The sequence below is a fragment of the Aplidium turbinatum genome, chromosome 2, assembly GCF_918807975.1.
Source record: "Aplidium turbinatum chromosome 2, kaAplTurb1.1, whole genome shotgun sequence".
Taxonomy (NCBI): Eukaryota; Metazoa; Chordata; class Ascidiacea; order Aplousobranchia; family Polyclinidae; genus Aplidium; species Aplidium turbinatum.
Window position 1 is genome coordinate 7,203,548 of NC_137473.1, and position 11,660 is coordinate 7,215,207.

General features: G+C 37.7%; 2 protein-coding genes across 2 annotated transcripts; both read left to right on the forward strand.

Moving 5' to 3' along the window:
- The first annotated feature begins 228 nt into the window (after positions 1 to 228).
- LOC145788279 (thyroxine 5'-deiodinase-like) lies at positions 229 to 9,072 on the forward strand. The gene is made up of 4 exons (XM_082600061.1): positions 229 to 358; positions 1,608 to 1,686; positions 6,802 to 6,927; positions 8,913 to 9,072. Exons 1-4 carry the CDS (start codon positions 229 to 231, stop codon positions 8,971 to 8,973), a joined length of 396 nt encoding a protein of 131 aa, XP_082456187.1. The 3' UTR covers positions 8,974 to 9,072.
- Positions 8,980 to 11,439, forward strand: LOC145788280 (thyroxine 5'-deiodinase-like; the record flags this gene model as incomplete). The annotated part of the gene is made up of 2 exons (XM_082600062.1): positions 8,980 to 9,101; positions 10,121 to 11,439. Coding segments are annotated over 2 exons (390 nt in total), but the record flags the coding sequence as incomplete, so codon positions are not given.
- Between the last annotated feature and the right edge of the window lie 221 nt (positions 11,440 to 11,660).

The following is an 11,660-nucleotide window of genomic DNA, read 5'->3' on the forward strand; positions in this document are numbered from 1 at the left end:
AAATGCTTGGTGACAGATTTTCTAATTAAAGCATGAAATGTTTATGCTTCTGCACCGGATACACTGCAACAGTTGTGCCAACGCAAATAGGCTTACCGGCTATTATCGCATTACAAAACTATTCAGCTTACACTATTAAGCAGTAATTGCTTTTAATGTTGTCTTATGCAAAATTTCTTGCAAACTTTCAGCCGAGGCTTAATAAGTTGTGTAACGGATCAAGCTAAAATGGTGCAGCCCACTGGATGGAGAGACAGAAAGTTTTTCCGGTTTTACTACAATTTTTGGATTTTATGCAAATTTATTGTCATAGAAATTTTCGAAGATTCCATACACTGGTATCAAAACAAGTTTAATGGTACAGTTGTTTGTTGTTGTTTAGGCCTACTAATTTTACGTTTTAAATAGATTACCTGATTTAAAATAGGCTAGATCAGGGGAAAACAGCGAGTGGCGACCCAGTACCGGGTCACGAAAAGGTTATTACCAGGTTGCCAGGCGCGGATCTAGGAGTTTTTTTTGGGGGGGGCCAGAAAATTTGAAAATGAATTAAAAAGTAATAAAGATAAAACAGATATGAACAATCAGTGGCGTAGCCAGGAATTTGGGGGGTTTTGACGGCCGGCGGGCGAAGCCCGACGGCGTGTTCGCCAAAGGCGACACCCAGCGGCGGGGGGTCTGGGGGGCCTCCCCCAGAAAATTTTGAAAAATTACTTTGAATTTGGTGCATTCTGAGAGCATTTTCAACAAAAATATGGGTATAAATATTCCTGTAAAATGGTGCTGTCCGGTGGCATAGCAAAAGGATAAGATCATGTTTGCTTCGGCATTTTTTCGGTAATAAAGCTAAGTCTCTATGTTTTCTTGTTGCTAATTCCTGGCTGAGATGTTTGGTATTGGCAAAACTTGCTCTTTCAATGCAGTTTCGCTTAAAATTAGGCAAACTTTGTTTTAGAGACATAGAGACTGAAAGCATCATTTTCAATATCGTGACGTCACACGCGTGCCAAAGGGGGGGTTGTAAGTCTGCTGTGGGACTAATATCAGCTGTTTAGAAGCATATCAAACCATTCAACAATTTCTCACAAAATTTCGGGGGGGGCCCGGGCCCCTTGGGCCCCCCCCATAAATCCGCGCCTGCAGGTTGCGAGAACACTCGATCAAAATAGCCCTCACCACCAGATTGCGAGTTGGTACTTTAAAGTAGGCTATGTCTTGATTCATAGAAGAAAATAACGGCGAAACCATTTGCAAGTAATTTTGTTCGATTGTAACTTTTGAAAGCCTACAGCCTTTTTAATTAACTTGGTGGAGTACTCTGTAGACATGCTTGCAGCTTAGTAGGGATAGTAGTGGGAACTGGGAAACTTCACAAGAATTATGCTGAATGTTTTAAGATCAATCGTCCGCAGACGTTGAATCTATGTAAAAAGCAACAATTTTGATAACATTATAAATAAGAAACAATATGATAATGCTAAGAAATAACATTATAGGCTATTATTACTATCGGCTATAGGCCTAAACGCTTTCCAATTATGGTTGACTGGAGATTTCTTTCAAGATTATCATCCATCTCCTATGCTAATAAGATAATTCTCTGGCAGTGAAAAAGACGTTGAAGGACAGAACAATCAACATTCAAAGAAAAACAAATGTCGATTTCAGCAGCCAAAGGATTATAAAGTAACAATAGCCTACATTTTGTATTCTTTGGTACAATTGTTTAACTTCAAAAAGGTGAAAACTTTTGAAAGTGAAACTTTTTGAAAATGAGAGAAAGAAATCCATCAATACCTTAGACTTGTTGTTCTGTGCTTAACCACACACTTCTTTAAGCCGGTTTTAGTAATTCGGCACTTTACCATCTTTGGTAACTGTTTACATTTGAGAAGCGAAACTTGACTTGAATCCAAACTTGTTGCGTGATAAGCAGAGGCTTAGCCAGGGGCGTTGACAGGGGGGTCTAGGTGGTACTTTTGGACCCGGGCCCGGAATATTTGAGGGGCCCGGATTTTAAAAATTCCCCGCGACTTCAAACATAATCAAGATCTTAATATAATCAGATCTGAAGGAATTGCCATCAGAGGTTAAAACTGCTATTTTAGCCGTCAGATGGTAAAGTACCGGGCCCCCTTCTGGGTACTGGGCCCACCATCTCAGGGGGCCTACTAGTAATAGACTTTTGCGTGTCAGTGACAACATGTTTTTTAGCTGCTAAAGTTTACTGTGTGTACTTCCATTGAGAAGATAATTTAGGTCCGGTACCAATGAGATGCTGGGCCTGGGCCCTTATATCAAAATATCTCTAAAATCACCACATTATCTTGGTCGTTATTTTGTGATAGAATTTCAGGGGGCCCACAGGTAATTGACTTTTGCGTTTCAGTAACAATCTGTTTTTTAGTTGTTAAAGTTTACTGCGTGTAGCCTACTTGTTCATTGACAAGATCATTTAGGCCCGGTACCGGTACCAATGAGATGCTGGGCCCTTATACCAAAACATCTCTAAAAACCACATTATCTTAAGTTAAAATGTGACAACATTAGTAAAATTACCTGCATTTGAAATAAAACAGGTTGGTTGCAATTGAATACTTGAAATCAAGACAGGCCCAATTCCTACAAAGGTGTGTTTAAGATAAATGTGTTTTAATTATTTTGGTTGTTTATTTTTTCGTATTTTGTGGTAAAACTTTGGAATTGGCAACTGTTGAACTGAAACCGCTTTATACACTGGTAGTGGTAGGGTCACCATACTTTGTGTACTACTGTTATAGGTTAAACCACAAAGTAGACAGCTCATTTTAAAATGATTGTCATAAATGGGCAAATTATATAAGACATTTGCATAACTTAATTGCAATGCCTTGTCCAAATTTTGCAAAAGCATAGATTGAAACCTTTCTTTAGCATAAGGTGAAAGCGTTCATGTTTTGTAGGTTAGCTTCTCGTTAGCACAAACTTTAAGAGTCAGGTACGATTGATTTTGAAGTCTGCCAATAAGTAAACAAGACACATGAAATACTTTTTGTAATACTGGACTAGCTTAAAGTATGGTTGGTCTATTGATATCCCATTTAACAATAAAATATTTTTTCTACATCTACCGGTATAACTTGCAAGGTAAAAGTATTTTTTGAAGTGTCAGAAGCTTCATTAAGGCTGTTGCACTTTTAGCTTAACTAACGTTTTGGTTTTACAGGGTGTTTTGTTTTCTTAAGCTTTACTTCAAAGTGAATGTTACTGGTTTACAACCGGTAATCTAGTTCTAGAATGGTGTAACCTTGCTATGTACCAAGATTTCATTCAGCATTTCATAAAGAAGATGTCTTGTTTGAACTACCGACATTCTTGCTTTGAACATTTCAGATAAACAAAACTCTCAAAGAGGAATTCTTTGAAATGGCTGAACATGGAGGTTTGTCAGAACCTAGCAAACTTTGCTTTGCCGTTATTGCAATTGGAATACATTCGTTTACTATGATTAGCAATGGTGCAGACGTGCTGTAAAAGTTTTGCAGATGTTCCAAACAAGGGAATGTTTTTCTCCAAGGTCTTTGCATAGTTTTTTTTTTTCAAAAGTTATGTTGAGCCAAATGTTAAACCTTGAATGTACCAGAAACCATGAAGCATTTAATGCCATCTTTACCCATGTCTTTAATTGCTGTGGTAAGAACCAGATAAAGTGATCAGCAGGCCACAAGCTTAAGAACGACCACCAAAAGTAAGACAAACAATTCAAAAACTGACCTCAAAGTCAAAGGTCAGCAAGTAATAAGCGAACATTGAGTAGTGTAATAGGTATATAATCAATTAACCTGCCTATAACTGTAGGCCATAAAAATGTTTGTCTTATTTGTAGCCTATTCCATTTGTGCAGTCATATTTTGTTTATTGCTAAAAAATTGTGAACAGTAAACAAAATAGCATTTCTCATAGATTAATTAGCATTTCATTTTTAGCATTTACAATCCCGCAATTATAAATATCCCTGACTTTACAGAGGTAGCTATCAGCAAGTGTAACCAGCATATTACATTTAGATACCAGTATAATAAGTATTTTATGACAGTTGCCAGTATTTTGTTTGTGATTTCAAATCGTTGCTGCTTTATGTTTCATTTCTTTCATTCCAAGCAAAGATGAAGCTATAACTTGATAGACCTGTGTTTACTATTAGTTATATTTCTGCTGTGTTCTGTACACTGCTGGGTTGATGATTGTTTATGAAGTTATAAAAGTTTAACTAGGTAGTAGTTAGCCGGTATTGTGCAGTAAGCATTATAACATTTCATTAAGCACCAGTAACCTATGAAGGCTTTCTGAGTACTGCAAAGTTGTCAGTGAGTGATGAAGCTGTTAGACCTTACCTAGAAACCTATTAACTAGTGTTACACTGTAAATATTGCTCCGTTTTGTTAAAGATCATAGTAATTTTCTTATGTATGCTGTGATTCCTGTGAAGTAGTTGCAACATGTGATGAAGTTATTAAACTTCATCTACATAAGTCAGCACTTATGCACCATTTCAATAACAACTGTTTTTAGCATCACCAATGGTGTTTGCATATGAAAAAATAATTACATGTAGAAAAGTTAATTCAACAGTTAGATTACAGCAACTGCTGCTCATAATAATTGTGCTTCTTAAATTCAACAACCACAATGTTCCAAAAATAAAGCAATTAATAAAAAAAATGTTTTAGTGAAATATAGCATGATTAACAACAGGTTTCTAATAATAATGTATCTTGTGTGAGTAGGCCAAGTTAATAAACCATGTACGCCATTCTGTGCTGTTATGGATTAACACTGTTCTGTTGTGAATTGAAAGTATATCACTAGATTGGTAAACTATTGTTTTTATCGTACTTAAGTTCCTGATTATGCACATTTGAGTACACTTGAGTTTTCATGTTAGCATTTTGATTGGGTACTTGTTAGCTTTTTGAAAGTATTGTATAGGTGAGTGGTTTAATCAATCAATCACTGGTTTATTTTTTTTCACAAAATATCACATCAAATGCACTGGTACATTACATAAAAGTGAGATAGGAAAGAAGCGAAAAACCTTATGAGGTCACCAAGTCAGCCTCCACCTCGGCGATCCTATAAGGCAAAACATAATTACCACTTGGTGAAAGTGTTAAAATGTTGTTTGTTAAAGCATTTGTGAATTCACTTTTTTTTGCACTTCTAAACTGTTTTGCTATGTTATGGCTATACATTTAAAAATAATAGGTTAGTGAAATTTCAAATGCCAATTGTAATTTTTGGAAAAAATTGCTTCTAAATGTAGGTAACCAATTTAAAATTCTCATAATTTTGTCAAGTCTTGTCCGATTTAAAAAATTGTATGAACTCAATGTGATAAGCATGTCAAATTTTGATACCAGCTTCTACTGTGTGATATAAGATCTGGGTTGAATGACCCATACGCTTCATGACCGTTGCCAGTATGTTTAGAAATCGTTAACACTTTTGGCTTTCATTGCAAGCAAAGGTGTAGCTATGACTTGATAGACCCGTGTTTGCTCTTATTTACATTTGTATTGTTTTCTCAACTGGTGAGAAAGTCTAGTGAAGTGAACCACCTTTCCATATCAGTGCAGTTAACATACACACTACATTATCATAAGTCTGCTTGCCAATAAGGGGATCAAAATTATTTTGGCCCCGGGGGCCCACAAAGGGCTTAACACAGCACTTTACTTCAGCTTTCTGGTGGTCAAATAGCCACTTCAGCCACCAAACAGTAAAGTAAGAATTTAGTTTAGTCTAGTATAGTGATTTCCCTAACCATGAATATTACCCGAAACACGAATTTCAACATAAACAGGTTAATATTTGCTTAAACTCAAACTGAAATGGCACAGGTAAGAAGATTGCTATCCCTGTTTCTGCACTAAAAATTGCATAGCACTGCACTAAAAACTGCACAAAACCGCTTTTCAGATTGCAGCAATCAGCAAATGTTTGATCGAGGCCCAAACACCTTTCCCAAATCAAATTGAAAACTTTCTGACTGTCTGCACTACCTTTGCTGTAAATTCTCTTCTGGTGAGCCTAGAATACTCTAGCGCCATGTGACAAATAAAAGTTCAAAAAAGCAGCCGCTAGATAGAGATAGTAAGTTTTGCGGTTCAAGAAATTTTAAGATTGCGCAAGATTTGTTAAATGACCATGCTTAAACGACATCAATAAAAGTTTGTAAACAACCTTTATTTTCATAACATAGTCGATGAAGGCCGAAGGGGGCCCGAAAATAAATTGGTACCGGGCCCGAGAAATCCTATCAACGGCCCTGGGCTTAGCAGCGAACGAGGCTGTTTAAATCTCTAATTGTTTATCGAATTGAAGTAAACAAACCAGCTAAAAACCTATTCATGTACTAAACATCAATTCATTTTCTGGTGCGTGTGATGCGTAATTGGAATGTGTGAGTACGTGGATACATATCATGTGAAAGAAGCAACAAGCGAAAATGATGAAAGTCTTTATTAATTTTTTTATCCTGGCGCGTTGCTTTCTAAGCCAATGAGTAGCCTACACGTTTACACTTACACGTCTCTTCATTTCTAATTAAACAAATGTGTTTCTTAGCCAAGTAGGTGAGTAACTAACCATCCAGTTATATTTTCTTTTATTACATTTTATACAATACAGAACCTGACTTGTAAGACAAAATCTCCGGCAATAAATGCAACTAAATCAACTGTTGTTAAACATTATATTGATTGCAACAACTAAGCAACCGTGTTCTATTTAATTAATTTTGATTGATTTTTTTTCTTTTAGCTCATTTTCAGCCTTCAAAGTTTTCTTTCATAAGATGATGGTTGTGGATATGAAACGAAATGCAATAATAGGAGAAACGTCTCCTAATCCAGAAGTGATAGAGTACAAGACAAAACTAAAGCGCAGGCAAGATATTTTCACTCTCTTTAAAATACTCAAAATTTGTTTTAAAAGTATTTAGCTTCAAAACAAAGACGAATACATGCTGTCTGCTGACCAAACAATTTCGGGTGTGATTATAACAAACTTGCATCAGCCTTTGTTCGTTAGCTTTATTTCAATAATCAAGACTGTTTGGTTTATTATCTGCATAAATCCCGTAAACACGTTTTATTGTAAATATTTAACAGACGTGATGCAACTATACCGGTTTTGATTGAAAAACCATTAATCTGTCTTTTTGCAATTATTTTATGCCACCAAATACACAACACTCTTTTGCAGATACCTACCTGGTTTGGTTTTGAATCTTTATCCTCGGACTGACAAAGGTTATTCCTGGTAGTTTCGCATAGGTACTTGTGAAGGCTCTTGACGCAGGGCCGGTTACCGAGATTGACAGAGTGAAGATTCCGATTGTTGAAGTGTTGTTGCTGGGGAATTATTCCATCTATTAGGTGCCGTTGAATGGAGAGTAGTCCTCAAAATGCGTTGCTCAAGCGCACACCCCGAGAGTCGAACCAGCGCCGCTTGATCTTGAAGCTTCTTCGTTCACGAAGTTCTCGAACCGCACCTTCATACTGCGTACCAACGAGGGAAAACCCAGCAGACCACGCCGCCTGAAAAATGGCGTCCCTCAAGGGTCAACACTATCGCCACTTCTATTTAATATCTATATGCGTGACCTACCATGCACTACATCGCAACAGTATGGCTATGCGGATGATCTAGCTCTTCTATACGCCCACAGGAACTGGCATGAGGTGGAAAGAAAACTTGAAACTGACCTGAAACTGGTGGCTGACTATCTGGACAAGTGGAGGCTCAAACTGAATGCGTCGAAAACAACAATCTCCGCTTTCCATCTAAATAATCGGGAATCCCAGCGTCAAATGTCTGTCTCGCTAAAAGGAAATCCTTTACCATATACTGCAAACCCAACTTACCTTGGAGTAAAACTTGACCGGCAGTTGACCTACAGACCCCACATCGAGTCACTCCGTGCCAAGGTTACCTCGAGAAATAACCTCTTGAGAAGCCTGGCAGGAACAGGATGGGGAGCCCGAGCATCAACCTTGCGTACAAGTGCACTAGCCTTGGTCTACAGCTCAGACGAATATGTCACAGCTGTGTGGAACCGTAGCAGACACACAAAAAAGATGGATGTATGCATTAACGACACCTTGCGCATCATCACTGGCTGTCTCCGCCCCACACCTACTGCTTATCTACCAACTTTGGCTGGCATTGCTCCTGCTCATGTCCGTAGGGAAGAAGCCTCTCACAAACTGGCTTTGCATGCAAGACTCGATCCTCAACACCTTTTCCACAGTCACTCCCAAAGATATGGACCAGTCAGACCTCAACGTCTGTCATCAAGGCGCCCATTCCATCGATATGCTACAGAGCTTATGGATAAGAACTTCAGCTGCATGGAGACATGGACCCAGGAATGGAACGAGCTGCCACATATCCCTCCCCAGTTTTCAGTTATATCAGCACGCTCCATCCCTCCTGGAGCAGACCTCTCAAGAAAGGCATGGGTCACATTGAACAGGATCAGATGTGACGTTGGCTGCACTGGAGCTAATCTGTTTAGGTGGGGGTTGCACAATACGCCGATATGTGTCTGCGGAGCGGTAGAACAAACAATGCAACACATACTCCACGAATGTCCCATCTTACGGCCCCCAAGTGGAATCATCGGTATTCGACAACTGGACCCAACTACCGTATCATGGCTGCACGATGAGGCATTGCCAATCTAAGCTACTACAAGTCAAATGAGAGAAGAAGAAGAAGAAGTTCACGAAGTCACGCGCTAACCAACTGAGCTATCGGGGCGGACATATTGGAGCGGACCTATCGGGGCTATACCTCTGGTCAAGTTTCTGCCTGTTATTAAAGCTAGGCTACGATAACAAAAGTAAGGTAACCTATCATTTTTACAGGCTTTCCCATTACACGACTCATGGACGCCCTTTGCTGTTGATATTCGGTTCGTGCTCCTGACCTCCGTTTGTAAACTCCCTTGGAGATGTATTTGATGCATATAGGGAGTTTCATGAAAAAGTCGACTTTTTATTCATTTACATCGAAGAAATCCACGCAACAGACGAATGGAGCTTTGAAAAGAACAAGTTAGGACGAGTAGTTTTTCTGAAGTTATGTCTATACTTTGGTGGAAAATTTAAGTTAATGTTCATATAAAGCACATCATGTTTTTGAAGAAAATGTAGAAACTTCAAACTTTCTCATTTTTATTTTTTACCAACTTCAGCCACTTGCTAAAATGTTGCTAGCTCAGTTGCCACTTGCTCAGTTGTCGCTTGCTCAGTTCAAAACTCTGACTTGTAGGAGACTCGTAGAATGAACATTTTCATAAGCATAGCCCATGGCCACCTAAAGATAAGGCCTGATTTGTCACATTTTGCAGAAATTTCCAGGTTTTTCTAACTTTGGGCGAACGTTTAAATAAATTTTTCTAAAAATTAGATTTTTACGCTTTCTTTATTCTTTTTCCCAGATGACACAATAGGTTTTAACATCCTCACATGTTGAAAAACAAAGAAAATTTGATTTCGAAGATTTTAGTCAGACTGTTAATTTTCAATAACAGTCTGATTTTGCGATTTTCAACTTACTTTTCCTCATTTGCTACTGCTTCCCCAAGGCAACAAAAAAGTTTTATGTCATTAGGAAACCGCAAAAAGTAAAAACATCTCAAAAAATGTCAGTCAAGCACGAGCAGTAGCTGTAATCAAAATCTGCAAAATGTGACAAATCAGGCCGCATCTCCAGGTGGCCATGCATAGCCCTATTGTGAATTTTTGTGCTCCCTAAATGCCAGAATAATTTCAAATTAAAGTTTTTGTGTTTTGTTTTTTTATTCAGAATGAAGTTACATTTATTTTTGAAAGTGCTTTCAGTTTTTAGTCTAAATAGGTTTAAAACATTATCAAGAATTTTTGAAGAACCTCTGGGTAAAGGCTTATATAGCCTGCTGTCTTCCCCGGTAGCTCAGTTAACAAGTCAATCACTGCTCATAAGCTACATAAAAGTTTAAATTGTTTTTGAAATTATCAGTGTACGTTTTAGCCGCTGCCTATGTGCAACAGCATCATTTAATTGCTACAAATTAATTAATTTACTTGATTAGGTACGCAGTCAAACAACATCGAACACTACTCGAACGCTTTGAAGCTGCATCAACATTGAACAGCTTGATGAAGGTAGAGATCCCACTGGTGGTAGACGAAATGAGCAATGAGGCAAATTTTGCTTTTGGCGGCCTGCCTGAGCGAATGGTGATTGTTCTAAACTCACAGGTCACCTACGTATCTGGAATTGGTCCTTATTTCTTTGATGTAAACGAAATGAAAAGTTACCTGATAAAAACGTTGTCTACCAATGCGAAACAAGATTAAACTAAGCCACGTAGGCTTACCGTAAGTTATGTAGCCTACAATCACGTAGGCACATTAAATCATTATAATCAAATAATGTATTATTATTGCACCGCATTTGTATTGCACAGCATAGCCTACTGTATAGTTGTTCTATCAAGAAATTGACAATTATCGTTGAGTTTTGACTGTTTATTGATAGTATAAATTTTTGTTCACTGACGGACATGTCCAACTCTCATACTTAGGCTACTATTGGGTGTTTTGGATACTTTGAACTGCGAACTAGGCCTACTGTTATTCCCGATCATCGAGATTTATAATTTTAAGGTGTCAATTGTAGTTGAACTGGATATCTGTGAATAGTGGACACATATTATATATGGACACATATAATAATTGAATTGAATATGTCATCTTATTTATCTGAATGGAAACCTATTTAGGCCTAAGCCTACTGATGCCCTACTCAAAATAAGAATTTAATAAAAATGGAGTCTAAACGTTTACACGTTGGCTAAGTTTCTGATTGGTTACGTATAATTCTTGGCAGTTTTGCGTGCTTGTAGAGACTTGTAAACACGCACACGCAAACACGGCTTTGCCACCACTCTAAAAGGAATCAAAATGATTCTATCTGAATAAAAATACTTACGGAACCGCTTTTACGACTGCGAAAGCTCTATTGTTACATTTTACTCGTTACTAATCCTGATTGTTTTTATTCGTTTGGCTGCATATCCCACAATTCATACCTTACCTAACATCGAGAAGCCAGAACAGAGTTCTTGATAAGCTACACTAGGAACATTTTGTGACTTAATAGGCTACTTAGGCTTTGCCTTTGGGGGTTTAAACAATTTTGAATATCTTGAAAAGACTCAATGACTTTTCCAATGACATATCCTGCATGATATAGCATTTATGGTGAATTGTGGTTAAATGCTCACTACAATTTTGATAATATTTTGCTATTTCAATGATATTGTTATTCGAAACGATTGAATCTATAGGCCTAATGCTGTTATGCAAGACTTTTGAATAAACTTTTGTGCGGTTGTGAAGTATATTATGTGATAGCCTACTCGCGTTTTATCAGTCTGTGGTCTCAAAACCTAGGCTAGACTAGCCTATTGAGTTAAAGGTCATACCCTAACTGAAATGTATGAACATAGCCGTAGGAGAATAAAACATTTTAGGGAGGCGAACAAAATTTTCCCAAATTTTTTCTTTGCAAATAGGCTATATACTGTACTTTCAAAAACGCAACATTGCTTACAACTTCTGAGGTGG